At 42.2% G+C, this 23,774-nt stretch overlaps 1 protein-coding gene across 2 annotated transcripts in view; it reads right to left on the bottom strand.

Annotated features, from left to right (window-relative positions):
• Positions 1-9,093: 9,093 nt before the first annotated feature.
• The window catches only part of LOC120927741 (transient receptor potential cation channel subfamily V member 1-like), a 112,475-nt gene continuing 97,794 nt past the window's right edge, over positions 9,094-23,774 (bottom strand). For both annotated transcript variants that reach the window (XM_040338628.1, XM_040338629.1), the window contains exons 13-16: positions 20,230-20,531; positions 14,781-14,908; positions 12,123-12,229; positions 9,094-9,760 (exon numbers count right to left, since the gene is read on the bottom strand). In XM_040338628.1, coding sequence (XP_040194562.1) covers positions 9,657-9,760; positions 12,123-12,229; positions 14,781-14,908; positions 20,230-20,531 — 641 coding nt within the window. In that variant the 3' untranslated portion in view covers positions 9,094-9,656. The remainder of the gene's footprint in view (positions 9,761-12,122; positions 12,230-14,780; positions 14,909-20,229; positions 20,532-23,774) is intronic.

Raw genomic sequence — 23,774 nt, 5'->3', positions numbered from 1 at the left:
CAAAGAAGGACCCTTTTGAGGTCTGAAATATGTAAGGCATCCACACCTGGAATGTACAGTGATTGGCCCCACCAACATTGTTCCTTTGGGCAACCACCGTCTATCATCCATGATGTGCATGTTGGGTATCTTATTGAGTGTTTTTATTTCCTGTTATTTGCATACTCTTTTTATGTGATTATTCATGCATGTTATATATTTCCCAATTGTGACAGACTCACCCGGGACATCCCCGGACCCTCTTATGTCTAAAATCATCCTATGTCCACTAGGGGCATAGGATGACTGAGAAATGATATCTTGGACTACCTGAGATGGGATTATTATGTAATTATTATCCACAATATATTCCAGGATATCTGTAAAGAACTATTTACTGTTTGTTGATTCTGAACTAAACGGGTTAATTGTAAGAGTGACTCATTCATACTGTTGGGACACATACTGTTAGATGCTAATGTCCTCACCTCCAGCCATCTGTCTGTTCTCTGTGCTAATTGACCCTGCTATTGTGTGAAGATGTCCTGTGTTTACACTTATGATAATGTGTATTGTATAGCAGGTGAGCGGAGACGTGACGTCTACTCTAAAAGGTCATATCTAGGAGTCACCTAGTCTGGTTAAATGATTAGTTAATTAGCTCATGATAATTTATGTTCTGGTTACCTCCTCTTTAAACTGTATATAAGGTTGTATTCTTGGTTCTTATTAAATACTTCATGTCCAGCACACAAACAAGTATTGTCTCGTTGTGTGCTTGTGAGCAGCTGGAATATCTGATATCTATATCCAGACTGATAGGACTGATAGGAAGCGGTATATGACGGAAGCACTCAAGCGGAGTGTGGGACGTTTATTACACCAATAAAATATTTTGTACTTTTTTACCTACCTGGTCTGTCCCTTGTCAAATCTGTGAGGGGTTTTGGTATGTGCCCTAGGGCACCACTAGTTCTATTATCCTTATTACTTATAAGTAGTTTGTTTGGTATAAGCCTTTTGATATATTGATTTATATTTTACGATGTATTTACAGATTTTTTGATCATTTTGAGTTATTTGGGTTTTAGTAGATACACCTTTATTATTAACTTGGGTCTATATCATTTCTTTAGAAAAATATGTCTATTAAACAGTTAGCTGCATAAGAGTCAGATTTTTTTTTTGTTTTTATATTTTTTTAAACATATATTTGAACTTCTGTTGAAGCCCTATGAAAACCATATAGTCATATAGTCAATATGTGTTTGCATTGGCTGTATTTTTATTGGTAAATTATAAAGTTAACCGTAATGGTTATGGATTGTTTTTTTAACTGATTGTTCATATCTGTTTACCACAATTCCCCACAATTGATATAAATCTTTATCTCACAAATAAACATTTAATACAACTCTGCAATAATAACCTCCTTCCAATGGTGTCCTTGAACACAATAATAACCTCCAACATTGATGTCAGTGGATGCAATAATAACTTAAAGCATTGGTGTCAGTGGGCGCAACGAAAAAAAAAACACAGCTCTGGTGTTTGTGGACGCAATAATAACCCCCAGCACTGGTGTCAGTACTAATAACACACAATGGCGGTCAGCGACAGTGAAGTTTAAAGAGGTTGTAAACCTTTGCAGTTTTTCACCTTAATGGATTCTAGACATAAAAGCGGTGTTCCTCCCCAAAAAAATAATTAAAAACCAGCAGCTACACATACTGCAGCTGCTGGCTTTTAATAAATGAACACTTACATGTCCTGGAGTCCAGCAACGTTTCCATCAGCTGTCGGGTGCTGCCGCCACCATTGCAGGTAATGGTATCCGGCAATATAGCCTTTCGGCTTCAAGCGGGGAACCCTTCTGCGCAAGCACGAGGCCTGCTCCTCTCTCCTACTGGCCCATTGTCGGGGGAGGGATGAGGGAGGAGGAGGAAGCCCTGCGCTGATGTCACGGGCCGTGGACTGGACTCCCGGAAGTGTGAAAGGATACCAATTGTGGCACCAGAGGGGAGGAGGAATCCGATGAGCGGAAGTTTCACTTTTGGGTGGAACTCCGCTTTAAGGTGAAAAACCTCCTGTGCTGAGGCAGTGTTCCAGAGCACCCCTTATACTTACCTGAGCTCCGTAATTCCACGACAGGACTGAGCACACCAGTTCCAGTAGGTGTCTAGTTTCCTGATTGGATGGATTGATAGCAGCTCAGCCATTGGCTCCCGCTGCTGTCAATCTAATCCAATGATGCGGGCACCGGGGGCAGGGCCAAGGACACAGGAGCACGTCAGCATGGGTGTCCACGAAGGAGAGTGTTTCTCCGATGGGGCACTCGAGAAGAGGAGGAGCCAGGAGTGCTGCTGAGGGACCCCAGAAGAGGAGGATCGGGGCCACTCTGCAAAACCAACTGCACAGCGGAGGTATGACATGTTTGTTTTTGTTTTTTAAAAACCTGAACCTTTACAACCCCTTTAACACCAACAACCACATTACATTGATGGTCAGTGGCAGGGAAAGTTAATCCCCTATCCCTCCATATTGGTGGTCATGGCAAAGAAAGCTAACCCCCTTTTCCTCTGCATTGGGTGTCTTAGCAAAGTTAACCCTTGCATCCCGCTGGTATTGGTGGTTAAGGCAGTAAAATTTAACCCCCTCCCCATCCGCATTGGTGGTCATGGTAGTAAAAATGACCTCCTCTGCATTGGTGGTCATGGCAGTGAAAGTGTTAACCCCCCATGTCCACCAACTATTGTTGTCATGGCAGTGAAAGTGTTAACCCCCCATTCCCCCCATTTTGGTGGTTATGGCAGTGAAAGTGTTAACCCCAATCCATTGTTGATCATGTATCTATCACATGCTCCTGCGCCGTTCTGTCTCTCTGGGCCAGAACCTTACTGGAGATAACAGCATTCAAAGTGCAGTCTCTCTCTTTCAGTGGCGGATTCCAGCACACGGCACTCTGCTGCCACACTGCAATATGACTGGTGCCCAATAGCCCAGGGACCACACGTGGAGAGCCAGTGTGCAGCATGTTGGGCACCAGGGAGCTAGGTACTCTACTTTTGCACTTGCTGTGCTTTGTGATTTGAGCATAACATTTTTGCACTGTTTTTGTTGAAATCCGTTCCAACTAAGGTGGTGACTGCTATTGTTTGGGATTTTATTTGTGATCATTTGCAGTAGCCTATTTGTATGTTTTTTACATCTTTGCTTAATAAGTGAACATTTTCTGAAGAATAACTGTGGTAAGATTACTCTATATAAGTTCAGGAAATTAGATGCTGATTGGCTACCATGCACGGCTACACCAGATTTTGCACACTCCAGATTTAGTAAACCAACCCCTATGCCTTTTGTGGCAGCATCTCTTTTACATACTGTAATTCAAGGTATCACCCACTTAATGGGGTTGTAAACCCTCATGTTTTTTCACCTTAATGCATCCTTAACATCTGTCACTGTGCAGCCCACCAGCCCCCCCGTTTTACATACCTGAGCCCGTGTGTTCCCATGCCGGAGACGCACACACCCTCTCTGGCCGGGGTCTCGGCTCTTGATTGGATAGATTGATAGCAGCCATTGGCTCCCGCTGCTGTCATTTAAATCCAATGACGCAGGCACCGGGGGGCAGGGACGAGTCCAACTTTCCGTGTCTATGGACACAAAAGCTGGACTCGGAAGCACGCCCACGCGGGTACCCCCAAGGAGAGCGCTTCTCCTAGGTGGTTTCCCGATGCAGGGAGGAGCTACTAGCAGGGAGCATCGGGACCACATTGTGCAAAACTAACTGCACAGTGGAGGTAAGTATGACATGTTTGTTATTTTAATTTTTTTGTAAAACATGAGGGTTTAGTAACCCTTTAAAGAATAAAAGGTATAACAAAAGGCAAAAGACTAAGCGTCAGTAATCAGGCTTTCTACAGCTAAGCTTTCCCTTCATTTATGACTTATTATGCCTTGTTCTGCACTGTGTTTCCATCATAACTAGTAGAATCTAACTACCGGTGGGAGAACAAGCACATGGTCAATTACCAATCAAAAAACCCGATGTGCATTTCCAGTTCCCATACTTCTGGGTTTCTTTCTGAAAATGTAATCATTGATGATGGCATTCTAGAAATACCAGGACTTTTAATGTCCTCAAAATTTACATACACAACTATTTCAAACTAAACCGAAACCCTGACCTTATTAGTCAAATTTCTCAACTCGTTCTGATGATGAGTGCTCCCCGTCTGTCACGCATTCACACTGCACCAGACACAGACAGAGGATTTCATAACAGTGTTTGTGAATTGGCAGATGATGGCTCTGCAGTAGTGACAATGCCAGTGTGCTGTATTTGTCTATCTAGGCTGTCTTGTATTCTGTGGCTTTTCAGCTCTTATCATCTGTGTTCTGCTTCCTTCCTGTCTATGCGGCAGACCGCGCTGAAGCTCTGAGGTTTCCATTAACTGCAACTTAACTGTTTCTATGAGCATTATACACCTGTGACATTGTTCTATTTTTTTTATTTTAGCAGGCATAATGGAGAGAGTAAGCATTTTTGGATATTTGTCCTTAATTCTCACTGAGAATACCTAAGTGAATTGCAACGCATAACTTGCTTTAATAAATAGAATGGGGAAAGTTAGACCTTTTGTCAAGCTTTTACTGCTGTCTGTGTCTCCACTGGGGTGGTTCACTCTCTAATTTTCCTGCCTTGATTCCAAATTCTAAATTTTAGAGTTGCCATCATCAGACCAAGAAGTGAAGGTAAATCATCCAATGAGGACACCTGTTCTGGTGACAGTTGCTTATGATGGAAATTTCCCTGTGGTTTCCTCTAACATCTCCAACTTCATTACAGTATGTAGGCTGCAGGAAACAGCACAGCATGAGACTACATATTCAGCACATTGGAAGTGTCAGAGGCCAGAAACAGATAGAGATCTGCAAAACAGCTGATTCTTAGGAAACAAGCTGTGTCCATGCATCCGCTGCATCCCAACTAACAGAAATGGGACTGACTGCACAGGGGTACACATGGCTCCTGTATATCCATGTGCAGGTAAACATGGCCCTCCGCCATGGGCATACACTTGTGTGTGCCCCATGGGAACGAGGCCTAAATATTGTCTCTGTAAACTAATTTGACCACTTCTGCCCCTCTAATTATAGTCTCTCTAAACAATAGTGACCAATGGCCTATACTGCACCTCTCCAGTCATAGTCTCCATTATAGATGAGCTGCCAGTTTCATTTAAATTGTGCTTGTTTTGATGCTTGGTAAAATGCTGGAACTAATGCCGCGAACACACGATCATTTTTCGTGTTGTAAAAAACAACGTTTTTTTTTATGTCATTAAAAACGATCGTGTGTGGGCTTCAGAGCATTTTTACAGGTTCTGAAAAACGGGCAAAAAAAATTCGAGCATGCTCTATTTTTTAATGATGTTTTTAACGTTGATGTTTTTCGGGTTGTAAAAAATGGTCGTGTGTGGGCTTTAACGATGTGAAACATCCGTGCATGCTCAGAAGCAATAGACGGGAGCGCTCGTTCTGGTAAAACTACCGTTCGTAATGACCCACTATGCGGCATCCCTTGTTGGCTGTCCCTCCTCTCCACTGAAGCTGGCGCCCCGGGAGCCAATCATGTGACCAAACCGAAGCGCCCTGAGAATAGGTAAGTATAGACATCTTTCCTTTACAAGCTAGTTAGTATTGGGCTTAGAATGGGGATGGAAGTAGGTTTAGGTTTAGATAGGATTGAACTGGACTTCTACTTTAATACAACTTTAAAAACATACCTGTTGGTTTTGCAAAAAATCTTGTGATATGGTAACTTCCTGTGCTCTCTGCTTGTGTGGTTATCATATGCATTGTTCTCAGCTACTGCATCTATGAGGACTACAAAACCATACCCAAACCTCCTGAATTTTTGAGATGGGAATGAGGGACACCTATGAGCAAAAGTATGAAGGCATAGGACACACCCCTTGCCATGCCCCCTTAAAGGAGAATTGTACAAAAAAACAAGATTTGTTAAACCCACAAGTGCTTTTTTTTTTACCACTACCATTCTTTTATATTGCCTTTTGAAATTTACAAATACAGCCATTTAGAAATTGTATGAAAGGTTTAGCGCTGGAAAACACTTTTTGATAGATAAAAAGTGCTTTTTATATACAACTATATAGATCACACCAAAATGAGGGACAAATAATGAGGAGGAATAAGGGACAGAGGGACATTGATAGTCTCTCGAAATCAGGGACAGTTAGGAATGGATGCGGGGGTGCTGCTGGTGCTGGCGTGGGGGAAGGAGCCGGTCTGTTCCTTACCTTCAATGGTTGGCGCCGCTCCTCTATGATGCCCCAAAACGCGCTCCAGATATCACCAGAATACCGGAAGTGATATAATATTAATGGCAACGCCCACTGACCTCTCCTCCGGTCCCCGCCGAGCCAATCCCATGACAAACCCATGCATTCTAGCAAATCAAATGACAGTGGGAGTGTGTGCGGGCGCACAGCTTGCCCCCTGCACACGCCCTAAACACGGGCAAATCAGCTTCCAAGCCTGCGATCAGCTGATTGCAGGCTGGGAAGCTTCCCATAGACCGCCGCATGTCCGGCGCCTGGTCACTCTTAAAGTGACATTTTTTTTTTATTTTTTTTTTTTATTTATTTTTTTTTTACAGCTTGGGGGGGCGGCGCCCGAGCGCCCCCTATGGACGGGCCGCCACTGTTAGGAGCTATGCATACCCATATGTTATGGGGAATAAGAGAGGGCCGGGGTTCCATAATCCTACCATTTTATAGTCCTGAAGGTCAAAACGGCAGCTCTTGCCTTAGCATTATTCCAAGGAAGTCAGGAAAGACTGCCCCCATAGTTCTCTCCTAAAAGGGTAACCCTATAACATCAAAGGTCTGTCAAATGAACATCTCAGTGGTTTGCCAACAATGTTTATTATGAATATACAATGTACAATACAGAATGATAAAAATGCACGATTCCATACAAAAATAATATATAAACAGAACAGTTATAAAGGCAGACTCTATTTATAACCAGTGCAGCAGTGTGGATAAAGAGATAAGAATCATATATTTAATATCCACTGTCAACACGTAAACCGCAGATTACAAATGACACTCATATAGGTATCTTGAAACTAAAGCATGCACCTGTGGGGGTCAGATTTAATGGCAATAAGGCAATGCAGAATTCATAGGCCAATAGAAACCATAATACTCAACCAGATCATTAACAAACCTATGTTAGATTATGTAAAAAATGAGGTTCATGATTTAGAGATATATAATTGTAATGCCTTCCCAAAATTTTTCATCAAACAAGTTACCAAAAATGCAATATAATATGTATTAAGCTGATACATTTTTAGATCTCATTGCAGAAAATAAGTGGTTGGTATGGCAAGTAAACAAATAAGCTCAATAAACTGAACCTAAAGTATGTAAAGCTAAATATGGGGGCAAATGTAAATCTTTTCAGGGTAAGTATTCAGAGATCTATTCCTTTAAAGGAAAGCTATTGTGAAAGAAAACCAGGGCCTGCCTCTGCCCAACTCCCTTAAAGTGTAAGTAAAGCCTCCTTTCGTTTTCAGCCAAGGAAGCTGCCATCTTTGCCTCTGTTTAATCTACAACTGCCATGATGCTGCACATGTGATCAGTTTAGACACCAGCCATTGGATGGTTTGATTGACAGTTTGGTGGAGAGCACAACCAATGGGAGTGTTACATTTCCAGCACGTGCCGGAAATGAAACAGTTTTATGGATGGGTTTACTTCCACTTTAAGAATATTCATTTCCTGGATGTCTCTGGCTTTAAGGTCGGTTCACACCAGGAAGAGCCCACTCATTTTGTAAGGGCTGAATTCCCCTGGAACTCAGCAAAAGTAGTGCATGCACTACTTAAAAAAATGCTAAGCAACCAGATCACATGGCACTTTTGTACCATGCGATCCAGTACAGGCAAACGCACTGCATTTGCCAACCTGCATTTGGGGTGTCATTAACTTAACATTGACACCTGCTGCTGACTGCAACTGTAGTACGTTTTGGACATAGAAGGGTGCATGGAAACGAGCGTGTGCTTGCTTACACCACAATTTCAGCATTCCAGATGCGTTTTTTGCGAATGCAGTTACACACATTCTTCACATGTTTTTAATGCAGTCCAGTACATTTGTTCCTTTTTTTATATTTTCACACTTGAAAGTCCTTATTTTCATTAGGCATTCTGGTGCAGTTATATGCATTTTGATGCATTCTGGACAAAAAATGATAATAAATCAGCTGGTTGTACTTTTGTTGAAAGCACTGAACTGAGCGCACTGGTGTGAACTATGCCCGTTGGAATACATGTCTAACAACACACTTTACGAAGAAGTGCAAAAAAAAAGGCTAGTCCAGAACTTATTACAGTGTCGGCGAGAGGGGTGGCAACAAGATCAGTCAAAGACTGGCATGGAGAGTGGCTTTGGCAGGGCAGCCATCACAACCAAAACCAACTTGAAGGAAGATCATGGCGCCATAAAATAAGGTGAGTAATACTATGTGCTAGCTGGTCCTAAAAGACTTTTAATGATGGGGCAATTATGTTTCATTTGTAATGTGCCCAGAGGTGGGCTTTAATATTATCTGAAACACTGGCAGGAAAAAGCATGTCAATTAGAGAGTTAAGCCTCGTACACACGGCCGAGGAACTCGACGTGCCAAACACATCGAGTTCCTCGGCCAGTTCAGCACTGAAGCCGCCGAGGAGCTCGGCGGGACGAGAGCTCCCATAGAACAACGAGGAAATAGAGAACATGTTCTCTATTTCCTCGTCGAGCTCCTCGTCGGCTTCCTCGGCCGAAAGTGTACACACGACCAGTTTCCTCGGCAGAATTCAGCCAGAAACTCGGTCGGAAGCTGAATTCTGCCGAGGAAACTGGTCGTGTGTACGAGGCCTTAGAGTGAGGTCAGAACTCTCGATCTACATACTATGTATTTGTTTAAAGCTAGTGTCTCAAAGAACTGAAGCCAGTGGAACAGCATGACATCCAGGCAGTTATCATTTTCAAAAAGAAGTCGGCAATGAAATCCTTTATATCCTCTCTCTAAAACACTGAACGTTCTAAGCTCAATCAGGATTGGTTCTTTTCCCCATAGGAATCATTTATTTCAGTGCTGACTCTATGTAGTGGTCAGTTGTCCTCATTTACCATCAACCTGTAGAATTTGTCTGTAACAGAGGACCTTGAGAATACTTTGTGTTATAGAAGATTTAAATGTAATAGCTTCTAACTTTCGGAAATTGTAGCAAAGGATGGCTTTGTCTTTGGCATTAAAAGAAGCTGAAAGAAAAAAAATGTCAGTATTGATCACAGCAACCAATCAGATCAAACATTTTCATCTGCAAACTGCAAAAATAACAGCTGCTGTTGATTGCTATGGAGAAGGTAACATTACTTACAAGGCCCGGCATTTTAATTATTTAATTATTTTAAGTATCACTGCAACCTTTGCAGCTTTATTGTTTTACAGCATCATATTAAAGTCCACATTTTAAATTCAATTAGGATTTTTGTTTTTAATTATATTCCCTTATTGATGAGATGTCTATTTGATGAAGAGAATAGCCAGGATGAGGAGTCATGGCTATCCTTAGGCCTCAGCTTCCTGCTTCAGACTTTTTCATCATTTGATGGGCTTGTGGACACGGACTTTAGAGGCTCTAACTCTTCTTCCTTTGCCTTTTCTTGAGCTCGGGAGACCCAATGACTCCATCCTGAAAAGTAATGAAATGACATGTTACATTTCCTGTTCGATGTATGTTGTTAAACCTTTCAGTACGAAATGTTACTTTTCAAAATGATGCTGAGCTAAATGATAAAATGAAACAAAGATATAGAATTACATGTTGATAGTAATATTATTGTCCACATGCACTGCCTTTCCAGGATCTCTAGGGCGTATATGCTTTTGAATGAAAGTGCATTTCCAGCCAACAAAAGACACCATAAAGCTACTAATGCTTTATGGAACACTGATGCTGTGCTAAAATACAATAAATCACTTGATACACCTTACACTAAGGTCACTGTAATGCACTGCATACACGGCACACACATACCACCTTATAGAGCCAGTATGAAGGAAGTGGGATGTACTTCCTGATACCAGGGCTACGTAAGTTCCTCTTTCTCTCCTGCTTCCTCTACACGTTGCCTACCGGTTTAAAGCCTAAATTTCGAAAAAATACAAATACAATCAGCACAAGTTTTGTTATTAATCCAATGTGTCCGTTGTGCTGCTGGCAACTTAATTCACTGGAATTTTCATTGTACGATGCACCAAACCCTGCGCCGTTATCATTTTAAGGGTGATGGGGGTTAAAAGAATGGAGGGCGCTCTAACATACACTCTTCAAGATTGTTTTATCTATAGTATGTCTGCCCTTTTGGCCCAGCTCTGACATTCATAGAAGCCAAAACCACAGCTTAACTGGAGGGGGGAGGACCTCACGATCATCTGCTCATACTTCATGGGCATCGAAGGAGGAAGATTGCAAGGAATTCAGAAGCCAACAGCACAAGGGACACATCGGATTAACAGTAAATAATGTCTCTTGTGCTGATTTTTATTTTTATTTTATCTAAACTTTCAAAAAACAGTTACATTCCCGGAATTTGCCAAGAATGTAAGTGTCACATTGGTTGTGATCCCAACCAAATTGTAAAACTATCCAATGGCTGGTGTCATAACTAATCACATGTGCAGCATCATAGCAGTTGAAGATCAAACAGAGGCCAAGATGGCAGCTTCCTTGGCTGAAAATGATGGGAGGGTTTACTTCCAGTTTAAGCTTTAAGAGGCTTCTGAAATCATTTAGAATGCATTGACAGGGATAATTGACCCATAACTGATCTCTTTCTGATCACATTTGGCATGTTTTAATATGCTTTTGCATTTACTTACACTTGTATAGGAAGAGAAGCAATCCTGATACTAACAAAAGTCCATTAAGCACCTTTATTTAGGCTAAATAATTTTAATTGGAATGCCACTTTTAAGTGAAGGTTCCAGGTGGCAGATGCCAGCTGACACTCATCTGGCATCTGATCTGGTAAAATCCGCTAAAAACAGATCAATGGCAAACATATCCGGCAGATTGGATCGCATGACATTTAGATGGAAATGGACATGAAGTTCATTTCCATCCGACTGCTCCATTGAGGAGAGTGGGCTGTGTCCGTGTCTGCTCTGCATAGCGGAGCGGACCTGCCACCTGCCTGCTGTGATCCCCCACCAAGCAGGCGGGTCTGCTTGGACGGATCCGCTTTGTCTGAAAGGGGCCTAAGGCTCAATTCAGGAAGCTCCACACCAGGATAAGTACTTTTTTTTTTAGCCATGTAAAGTTAATTCTCAAATATTTTTTTTACTGGAAAACCTGTCACTTTTTAAAAATAAGGATCCTATTTCTGGGGTTCTAGATTTGTGAATTGCACCTACATTTACCAATCAGTTCTGAAAGTAACAGCTGCATTCTCAAATTTGAATCTGTGAGATATTACTAAAGTCAACTTCCCTTTTTTTCACTGCTCAAAAACACGAAAAGGCAGCCTAAAGGGACATTGTCACCTTTCCCATTCAGGGTACAGTCATAGTGTCTGTGTAAAGGGGCCTTCCGATCCATGTACAGTATGCTCAAATTACCAGCGCTCTGCTGCTCCTTCTTTCATCACAGTCAGCACTAAAATCGTCAATGTTGGCAGATGTCAGACACTAGGGGGAATGATGACATCGGTCCCTCTGTCACATGACAGTGCTCATACCTAGTGCTTGGTTGTTAGACCTGAGCACTGTCACACAGGAGGAGGAAACAGGGAGCATATACCCAAAAGCACTTACACCTAGAAGCAATCGCTAAATATTCACACTCTGTTAAGACCACTCTATCGCTTTTCAATTTTTACATTTCAATTCAACTGATTAAGTTGATGAAATATTACTTTTAAATGATCATCATCAGTATGAGCAGGATGTATATTTAGGCTACATGCTCACCTATGATGCAATATAAACATAGTAACATAGCAAGCAATGTACGTATAATGTACGTATAGGATATCATTCCTCAATCTTCTTACCTTTTGGTCGTTTATAAAGCTTGTGTGCATTTTCTTTGTCACCAGGCTCCTCCTCATTAATGCAGGACATATTCTCTCCAAATGATTCCCACTGTATTTCTTCCACCCTGTAGTGTAGCAATATAAGATATATAATTTGTTGATAGTTCAGAGAATAATCTCTAACAAAAGATAGTATATTTAAATATTGTGTGGGGTAAAACTAGCAAAAACAGACATGTGTGTTGAACGGAGGAAAGGGAGTATAATTGTTGACGGTGGTTGGGGCGGGGCAGACATATTATTTGTACATAGAAGGGCCTTCTGGGAACTTAATGGTCCATTTTTTGTAGATGTGGATCACATAAAAGCTGGGACCCCCTTCCAGTGTCTTTGACAATGCTCAATTTTTTCTAGCTGTTATTCGATGCATAGTGAATATAATGAACCAGGCCTCGTACACACGACCGAGGAACTCGTCGTAAATGAAACATCGTTTTCCTCGACGAGTTCCTTGTCAGGCTTGTGGAGAAACATGACAAGCTTTCTTTGCGTACACACGGTCAAGACCAAATCTCCTCGTTCTCAAACGCGGTGACGTACAACACATACGATGGCAGGAGAAGTTCGATTCCACTGGCACAACCCTTGGGGCTGCTTTTGCTAATCTCATGTTACTGCGTGTTAAGTAAAAGTTTGGAAAGAGCCGATTTGCACTTTTCAGTCTGTTACAGCGTGACAAATGTGCTATCTCCATTATGAACGCTACTTTTACCGAAGGTGCGCTCCCGTCTCATGGAAAACTAGCCCGACGAGGAACACGACGAGGAAATTGAGACTCCCGTCGAGGAAAAAGAGAACTTGTTCTCTTTTTTCCTCGTCGAATTCCTCTACAGTTTTCTCGATGAAAAGCATACACACGACCGTTTTCCTCTGCAAAAAAGCTCTGCCACCAAGTTTCTTGATGGATTCTGTCGAGGAAAACGGTCCTGTGTGCGAGGCCTAAGGCTTTTTATTTGGCCAGCAGTTGAATGGAGGTTCTAAAAATTGGCCTTAGATAAGAGAGTCACTATACTGATACTGGTTGCCACTGGGGTTGGAGATTACAGACGACTAGGCTTATTCTGTAGACAAGGAAAGAACAATCATAATGTTCACAAAGTAATATCCCATATCAACCAATTATATTTCTTATTACTGTAGCAGTACCCCCCCCCCCCCCCCACAGGAGCCACTCGTAATTTGGGCCTATTTCTCCCATTCACAGCATGCACAACCAGGCACACAGCATTTTCAGCGTCCTTTGGCTCAAGGATCACTAGGGATTTATTTTTGTGTTTATATTGAAGAACAATTAACTTGGATGGGGAGAAGGAGCATAGGATACCCCAGAGCAGTATAACGTGAACTTTAACAACTTGAGGACTACTATATTTCTGACTGATGTGCACAACTCTTGGAATCTATGCACAACTTTGTCTTCACTTTCCCAGCAAAGTCTTATCAAATATTTAGCTGCATATGACCTGTACTTCACTCACAGTCTCAGGTAACTCACTGTCACCATTGCAAAACTGGGGTCTTGCATGCACTTAGCCACCAGGATAATTGCTTTCCTCCTGGCGATAACCCTTCAGGCTCTTTCTAGTGATAGACTCACACTGCCTCTTGGACAACTTGGGCTTTCTCCCACAGCTTCCCAACGGCTCTATCCCATGCGCTCTCTTCTGACCCTCTGGATTCTTGAGTTGCTTTGCAAATAGACCCCCCCAGCTAAGTTTAGCTGGGACCTCGTGTCTTTAGGCTGGCTTCCTTCACCGCCTTCTGCCTAAGAGGGCAAGTCCCTCAACAGGGGTCTCCTCCAACAGGCTGAACTCAGGATACACTGCCCTACACCCACATACTGCAAGCTGCCTTTGCTGCACAGGACTCAGACTATTTTTGGACTCTTCCACATCTTCTGGGCACATCTCCCCAGGGATCGGCTGAAGTCCCATAAATATTTAGGTTGCAGTCTCTGCCCTCCCACTATGCTCTAGAAAGGGGGGAATAACAGGAATAACAGAGCAGCAGCCTGTAAAACTCTGTGCAGCTTTAGTTATTCAACCTTTGCTCCACTGATTACAGAGGAGATAAAACAAAACTTGGCCTAGCAGCCTATTCTAACTAGGAGGGTGCTACATTACTATTGCAGTTGACTTAGAATTGGTTGCTATGGGTTACTACAATTTGCAGATTACAGCTCCAGGATTATTTTAAACATGTCTGTGATAGTAGAGGGGAAGGTGATAATTATAATACTAGTAATATACTGTATAGCATGTAATAAATTGATGATAGTCTGTGTATATGCATAGTAGCATTTACTAAAACTGGAGCATGCACAATCTGGTGCAGCTCTGCATAGAACCCAATCAGCTTTCAGGTTTCTTGTCAAAGCTTAATTGTACAAGATGAAGTGAGAAGCTGATTGGCTACCATGCACAGCTGCACCAGATTTTGCACTCTCCAGTTTTAGTAAATCAACCCCATAGATTAATAATAGAAGATGATATTATAGTTTATATAGTAAAATATACCCATTACTGTAATTTCCTTTTTAGTTTGGTTTAGTTTAGTTCAGCCAGAGCGGTTTATTGCCTTCAGTTAATAGGTATATGTGTTATTATTTGTTCTTACCTAAAGCACCATCTTTTATCTGGCTTTCCATCAGGCTTTGACCCCACTGTAAGCAACCGGCCAGACCTAAACTTTTCCTTAATGCGCTTAGGCAGGAACCTCTCAATATCCAGGATTGTTGCGGCTCTCTGTGAAATAATGATAAAAAGTAAAAAAAATTATAAATACAGAATACTACTTTATTAATGGTGCCAAAAGCAACAGCAAATATCACAGCTGAGCATCCTTATGCCTAACTCAGCACTTTTGATTATATGTAAATGATTTGTTTATATGTATCTGTGTTCTCCTCTTTGGGCAAATTGTCCTTTGAACCTAAAAAGTTCTTAACCACTTGACCTACAAAAGTTATAACCCCCATCATGACCGGGCCATTTTTTGCAATACGGCACTGCGTTACTTTAACTGACAATTGCGCAGTCGTGCAAATAAATAAAATGTATGTCACTTTTTTCCCACTATAAATAGAGCTTTCTTCTGGTGTATTTGATCACCTCTGTGTTGTTTATTTTTTGTGCTATAAACAAACAAAAAAAAATATTTAGAAAAATTGTGTCTACAAACTACGGGATATATTTATGGATATTTTATTTTTTTACTAGTAATGGCTTATCAGTGACTTACAGTATAGTGGACTGCGATATTGCGGCGGACAAATTGGACACTTTTGACACTTTTTGGGCACCAATAACACTAATATAGTGACTGTCACTGTACTAATGACACTGGGAGGGAAGGGGTTAAACATCTAGGGCAGGGGTCTCCAAACTTTTCCAACAAAGGGCCAGTTTATTGTCCATTAGAATTTAGAAGGGCCGGATTGTGGACAGTGGGTGCAGAAAATGTCCTGGGCCCAGCATCAGTGAGAATAAATATGGCCTCAGGGTTGGTGGTCAGTAGGAGGAGGAGTAGTGCCCCTATCAATAGGAGGAATAGTATCCCATCATTGGTATCAGTGGAAGAAATAGCGCCCCCTTGTTGGTGTCAGTGGGAAGAATAGTGCATTATATCAGTAGGAGAAATAGTGAACCAAGGGCCAGATAAAGGCTAGCAAGAGGCCACATCTGGCCCTTGGAGACCCCTGATCTAGGGCAATGAAAGGGTTAACTGTGTGCCTAGCCAGTGCTTGTTTACTGTGTAGGAGGTGCTTTTATTAGGGGAAGGTTTTGATCATGCTCCTTCTTTGCAGGAACACAGGACCAATGCCTCCCTTACTGACAGAACCGCAATCTGCCTTGGGTACCTTTTAGTTTCAAGCAATGCAGGGAAGTGTTAGCAGCTGTTTCCATTTTTTAGTTGAGTCTATGCCCCAGCTGGATGGATTCAAACTCTCCATTTGTCGTACTGACCATTGTCATCAAGATTGAGCGTAACAGAAAATCCAGAATTTTAAAAAGTCACTTGAACAAAAATAGAGAGGACTTCTTCCTATGGGCACAAGTGACAACTGTACAGTCTAACCCACACTTTGGAAAGATTTTTGTTTACTTCATGTTAAATCTGCTGGACAGGAAGTATATGGAAATCTGCCTGATTTGCCAAAAATTGCAAAAATAAACTTAACAGGGGTTTTAACTACTCCCTACTCTATAAAAAAAAAATTAAACATGTGTAGGCTTTGCATATACTTTAAAGGATAAGAAAACTTTTAAGCAAATGCCATTATCCTTGTTGCCTCCTCCTCAGGCTAAAGCAGCGCACCCTTCCCCTCCCCATCTGAATACTTAGGGCCAGATTCACGTAGAATCGCGGCGGCGTAACTTATCCTAGATAAGTTACACCGCCACAATTTTTCATCGCAAGTGCCTGATTCACCAAGCACTTGCAATGAAAACTACGCCCGCGGCCTCCGGCACAAGGCGGGCCAATTCAAATGGGCGTGTGCCATTTAAATTAGGCGTGCTCCCGCGCCGGACCTACTGCGCATGCTCCGTTTCCTAACTCCCGCCGTGCTTTGCGCGCCGTGACGTAATTTTTTTGAACGGCGACGCGCGTAGCGTACTTCCGTATTCCCGGATGGCTTACGCAAACGATGTTAAATTTTGAATTTCAACGTGGGAACGACGGCCATACTTTAGACAGCAATACACTTGCTGACTAAAGTTAGGGCACCAAAAAAAACGACTAACTTTGCGACGGGAAACTTGACTACGGACGACGTAGCGAACGCGAAAAACCGTTGTAGATCGGCCGTAACGCCTAATTTGCATACCCGACGCTGGTTTACGACGCAAACTCCCCCCAGCGGCGGCCGCGGTACTGCATCCTAAGATCCGACAGTGTAAAACTATTACACCTGTCGGATCTTAGGGATATCTATGCGTAACTGATTCTATGAATCAGTCGCATAGATAGAAACAGGGATACGACGGCGTATCAGGAGAAACGCCGTCGTATCCCTTTTGTGGATCTGGCCCTAAGTTTCATTCTACAGCAGTTTACATCTATGCACTCACAAAAAATTATCTGTGGTGACACAGCAGGTCCTTTAGAAGTCAATGGGGATTTATGGAAGTTTATTTTCAAATTGTGTAAACATTGAATGGGCCCGTTCAACTAGCAAGAGGGTCATTTCAGGGGGCAAAAAGGATCAGTGCAATTTGTTTAAAAGTGCACTTATACTTTAAATACTGTAGGGCTGGCTGTAATTATAGATTTGCAGATGTAGTTTTGTGGTATTAATACAGACAGAAGATTACAGGAAAGACTGCAAAGGGAAAACATGCAATTACAGAACAAAATACAAATGCAAAGGCATGACTTTTATTAGATCATGTGATTATCTGAAGAACTGTGCTGAAATCAGATAAATATTTGCTTACGGACAACCAGCATCAGGTTCCAAGCAGGATACTACCTGCATAAAGGTTACATGTTCTCCCTATGCTTGTATGGGTTTCCTCCTTGTACTCTGGTTTCCTACCAAACACCAAAGACATGATGGAGGGTAATAGCCAGGGCTCAAGTCCTGCGGGAACGCGTGGGAACGGTGTTGCTGCACTTTTTTCACAGCAGGAACACAGGGCCAGATCCTCAAAAGGGATATGCCGGCGTAACTGCTGTTACGCCGTCGTATCCCTGTTTCTAACTATGGAACTGATCCACAGAATCAGTTTCCCATAGTTAGGCAGAAGATCCGACATGTGTAAGGGACTTACACTGCCGGATCTTAGGATGCAGTACCGCATCCGCCGCTGGGGGCATTTCGTGTCGAAATGCCGCCTCGGGTATGCAAATTAGCACTTACGGAGATCCACGAAGCTTTTCAGCTTTGTTTTTTCTCCGTAAGTTTTAGTTTGCAAACGCAAAATTAGGGCTGCTTTTACAAAGTGTAAACTGTTTACACCATGTAAAAGCAGACCCTTTTGTCCAGCGACGCGATTTTTTTTTTGTTTTGAATTTTTTTTTTTTCGCCGTATCTTTTTTTTTTCCCGACGCAACTTTATTGACCCGTCGCGATCCACAAAGCTCGGCGTAACGTAATTTTGCGCTATGCATGTCGGGAAAATGACGTCACAAGCATGCGCAGTACGGCCGGCGTGGGAGCGCGCCTAATTTAAATGGGAATCGCCCCCATGAAAAGAGGAACGCCTTGCGCCGGCGGAATTTAAGTTACACAGCCCAAAAATTTTTGGGTAAGTGCTTTGTGGATCGGGCACTTAGGTAGAAATTTTAAGGCAGTGTAACTTAAATGGGAAAATTTACGTTACGCCGGATCTTTGTGGATTACCCTCTCAGTTCCCTTTGCAGGACTAGAGCAGTCGATAGCAGCCAAGCCGCCCAAGCCAATCCTTCACTAAGCGGCGATGCCCAGCTCGAGTCACTGTCAGGGGCAGGCGAACCTTAGTAATCCTTTATGTTACTGGCCGCTTCCTGTATATGGATTCATCGGGTAGTGTGTGGGTATTCCGTCACTTCAACGATGCCGCAATGTCTCCTGGCAGCTTTTGTCATTGTTCCAAGGAGACATTGCGGAGGTCGGCCGCGAGTTATCGCGGGATTTAGAAAGAACTTGCTTCTTTCTAAATCCCGCGATAACTGGTGGCAGACCTCCGCAATGTCTCCTGGGAACAATGACAAAAGCTGCCAGGAGACATTGCGGCATCGAGGAAGTGACGGAATACCCGCACACTACCTGATGAATCCATATACAGGAAGCGGTCAGTAACATAAAGGATTACTAAGGTACAGTGGATCGGAAAAAAAAAACATGCGGTTAGTAATTATGCATATGAGCGTGTCATTTTTTCTTGGTGGGGGAGTGGATCTTGGGTGGGAGTTCCCACACTTTTTTCCCCAGGACTTGACCCCTGGTAATGGCCTCCTGTCTAAATTGGCCCCAGTATGTGTATGCATGCAGGTGAGGTAGGGGCTTTAGATTGTAAGGGCAGGGACACTGATGTGAATATTCAATATGTAAAGTGATGCCAAAAATTGTTGACACTTTATAAATACCTGTAAAAATAATAATAATATTTACAGGAGACAATCACTTCAACTTAAAGTTGTTGTAAACCCACAGTAAAAAACAAAAACAAAAAAAAACACCCTACAAGACAAAGGCATAATGAGTTAGGATGCATCGCATACTAGCTCATTATAAAATACTTACCTTAGAACGATGCTGTTGCAGCGGTCCCGGCACACCGCTGTGACTGGCAACATGTCTCCCGGAGTTATATCTGGGTTTGCGGGCTCCGTCGCTGTGATTGGCCGGAGCCGCAATGGCGTCACAGGAGCAGACGGTTATAGCACAGCAGCTAAAGAAACGGCACGAGCGAGCCGTTTCTTCAGTGCGCATGTGCCTATGACTTTGGTACAAGCGGATACAGTGAATATCTCCTAAACGGAGAAATTCACGGTACCGACAGGCAAACCTTAATTTAGGCTTACCTGTAGGTAAAAGTGGTTATACAGGATTTACAACCACTTTAACAGCTGTGTACATTGATAATACATTGTCTACTGACCAAGTAGGTTTACCACTGAACATTGCCTGTCACATTTCCAGTGCCGGCCATTATGTTCTTGTCTCCCATTGGGATTCTGTTTACTGTTTGATGTTCATGAATGCAGTTTGGCTCTGTCCCTTCTGCCCTAACATTTTCTAGTCATCTTGTTGTAGACTGCGTTCTTTAGGCACTCCATTCTTTGGAAACATACTTAGTGGCTGTCTGTACAGAGAAACCACAGATCTTGCAAGAAGGTGGAAGCAAAAAACTTGACATCCCCATTTCGTCTATAGGCTGCACCCAGTTCCCTTGAGTCTGTCACTGATACCAAAGGCAGAAGTGACCTCAAACACAGTCAGATTAGAAGCAGACAGTCGTCACTTGTCGGTTAGTTCAGAAACTTAAGAATTTTCAACTATATGACTGTATCATGTTGAGTGGTTGGACGTAATAAAAGTAATGTTATGGCTGTGTTTGACTTAAAGAAATCAACCCACCTGTAATTTCCATACGCTCTTGCTTTCATTAGAGACTTTATTTACCGTTTCACTCATTAAAGCAATGAGCATATTCAGGAGAAGAACATAGGTGAGTACCACGTACAAGATCAGCAGAAACATGAAAAAGTGCTTGAACTTCAGGTTTTCATTGAACTCCAGGTCTCCCATGCCAATAGTAAATTTGAAGAGCTCCAAGGTAGCGATGTAAAGACCTGAATATGAGGTTCCTGCTTCACTTTTTCCATCATCAGTGCTATTCTCAGCCTTCTGAGGAGCTTCACCAATAAGTGTAACCAAAGCTGCAAAAAAATATATATGTCTTATATCATCTATATTTAAAATTATACAAACATGATATAAAAATAGTCAGCAGTATAGAGTAGAGTTGGGCGAGCAGTTCAGGCCGAGCAAAAGTTTGTCACGAATATTGCCTGATCGTACGTTCGGTGAACACCCGAAATTGCGGATCGCTCGGTGGGATGTTCGCCCACTGAGTGACCCACAATGCACTACGCACTTGCAGCCTGTGGGCAGGGGGTTTATCAGAATCTGGAAGACCCCCTCCCCCCATGTGAATGAGTATTGTACAGTGTACCCCTACTCATTCACCAAAATGAAGTGTCAAGAAGAAATAAAAACACACGCACAGTTTTTGACAATTCCTTTATTAAAAAAAAAAAAAAAAACAATGTCCCCCAATGTAGATCCATCATCAATCACGTCGCCCACCACCAGACCCGAAAAAAAACACAAAAAAAACGGTCTGCCAGCAAAAAGGCTAACCACCAACTATTTGCTCCGCCATTTGACAGTTCTTATATTGGTAAGGGGCGGGGCACCCTGCAATGTCGCCTAGTTTCCCCGCCCCCTTGTAACATCACTGACCCAGCAATGACCCATGTTGAGAGCATGTGGCCTGGTATGGTTGAGGAGGGGGGGTCCTTTCCTAACCTGCATGCTTGGAAAAAGATCTGGTATAGATTTTGGAGGGATCCCACTCCTTGTTATAGACATTTTTTGTATTGCTGGCAAAGGTATTGTATTGCCAATTATTGTATGGCAATTTAAATTACTTTTTTTGTCTTTAGAGATTTCAGTTTTACTGTAGCAGGTTCTATACATGGTACAGAGGCTCCACTTTACAGGCAGACTAATGGGACCCCCCAGGCACTATATTTAAAGGGATTTTTCATTTTTATTGTTTCGCTTTCAGCATCAGAAAAATCGGTGCTCCTGTAAAAACAATCTTTTCTAGAAAAATGTTTTTAATGATACATCCCCCCATACTGTCCTTATGGCCATTAACTTGCATATAAGCCTTCAAAATGGGGACTTTGGATTTTTCGAGTTCGGGTCCCATAGACTTTAACCTCCTGGGCGGTGTTCCCGAGTCTGACTCGGGGTGAGATTTTTGGGCTAGGATCGGTAACCCCGAGTCAGACTCGGGCTCGCCTCGCTGGATGTACAGGGAGTTTTACTTACCTTGTCCCTGGATCCAGCGATGCCACCGCGCTGTGTGAGCGAGCGAGACTTCGCTCGATTCACACAGTGCCTCCGTGTGACGCCGATCTCCGTTCCCTGCGACGTTACGACGCACGGGAACGGAGAACGGCGCCAAATTCAAAAAAGTAAACAAACATTTTACATACAGTATACTGTAATCTTATAGATTACAGTACTGTATGTAAAAAAAACACACCCCCCTTGTCCCTAGTGGTCTGTCCTGTGCCCTACATGTCATTTTATATAATAAAAACTTTTCTTTCTCCCTGCAAACTGTAGATTGTCCATAGCAACCAAAAGTGTCCCTTTATGTCAAAAATAGTTTTAGATCAGCTAAAAAACAGCGATAATAAATTATAATCACTTGCAGAATTGTGCGATAGCGATTTGTGGGGAAATTCGTCATAAAAAAAAAAAATAATGACAGCAACAATTCTGCAACTGAGCAAATTTCAGTGATTTTGATTTGATTACATTATTGAATAATTTTTATTATAATTATATTATTATTTGTTATAATTATTTATAATTATTTATTATATTATAATTTATCATTTTGTTTTTAAAAAAATGTCATACCCGGGATGCCTATTAGAAGCTTGTTTGGTCAGATTTAAGTGAGTTATTTCTAAAAATGACAGACCTACAATATAAAACGCCAAATTTCCTTGCAAATAATGGTACCGCTTTCAGCATGTTTTTTCTGAAAGAATCATACCGCCAGGGAGGTTAATAGAGTTTGCGGCTTGGGTCTGAATTTTTTACATGTTTGGGAGTTCTGGTGCAAAGCGAACAGGTGGGTGTACGGCCCAACTCTAGTGAGCAGTGCACCCCTAAGGCCGCGTACACACGGTCGGTCCAAGCCGATAAAAATGGACTGAAGGACCTTTTCATCGGTCCAAACCCATCGTGTGTGGGCCCCATCGGTCAGTTATCCTTCGGGCAAAAATTTTAGAACTTGCTTTAAAATTGAACCGATAGACGCCTAACCGATAGGTCAAACCCAATGGTTAGTACGCAAAAAAATTGGTAAAAAACCTGCGCATGCTCAGAATCAAGTCGACGCATGCTTGGAAGCATTGAACTTAATTTTTCTCGGCACGCCGTTGTGTTTTGAGTCACCGCGTTGGACTCGATCGTTTTTTTAACTGATGGTGTGTAGGCACATCAGACCATCAGTCAGCTTCATCGGTTAACCGATGACAACGGTCCTTCGGACCATTCTCATCGGATGGACTGATCGTGTGTACAGGGCCTTACTGTTCTGTGTTTTTTAAACATTTTGTCTAAATTTCCCTGATGCGCTATTTCTTTTGTTGTATTTTCGAGGAAAATATCAATAAAATGTTATGGAAAACAAAATATTCAACAGTGAGAGCATGCACAATGATGCTGCCCCCCTTTGAGTCCGACTTAGGCTGGATTCACACCTATGCATTTTCAGTGCTTTTTGCATTTTGCAGATTTGCACTACAGAACGTGTTCCATAGGAAACCATGTTAAATGGACTGTAGTGCAAATGTGCAAAATGCAAAAAGCACTAAAAATGCATAGGTGTAAATCCAGCCTTAGATGGCAGAGTTTATTAAAGTGTCTTGCACTGGCTCATTTGTTTTTATACATCCTATTTATTTATATTTTTTGGTCACAGAAAGGTTCATCTTGAGTCGCACTTTAAAACTTAAAGTGTAAGTAAACCCACCTATCATTTTCAGGCAAGGAAGCTGCCATCTTGGCCTATGTTTAATCTTCAACTGCCATGATGCTGCACATGTGATCAGTTATGACACCAGCCATTGGATGGTTTGACAGTTTGGTTGAGAGCACAACCAATGTGACAGTTAGCAATTCCGGCATGCCGTAAATTTAACTGCTTTTTGAAACTGTTAGATCGATGGGTTTACTTCCGCTTTAACACCAGCCAAAACTTTTTTTTCTTTATAGATAATTGGGAAAGTTTAGAAACATACATTTTATTTATTTACATTTTTGATTTATGAATTTGCCTTTCCCTAAACTACAAGGCCAAGAGTGACATC

Source organism: Rana temporaria, chromosome 2 (assembly GCF_905171775.1).
Source record: "Rana temporaria chromosome 2, aRanTem1.1, whole genome shotgun sequence".
Taxonomy (NCBI): domain Eukaryota; kingdom Metazoa; phylum Chordata; class Amphibia; order Anura; family Ranidae; genus Rana; species Rana temporaria.
This window is presented reverse-complemented; position numbering and strand designations above follow the sequence as displayed.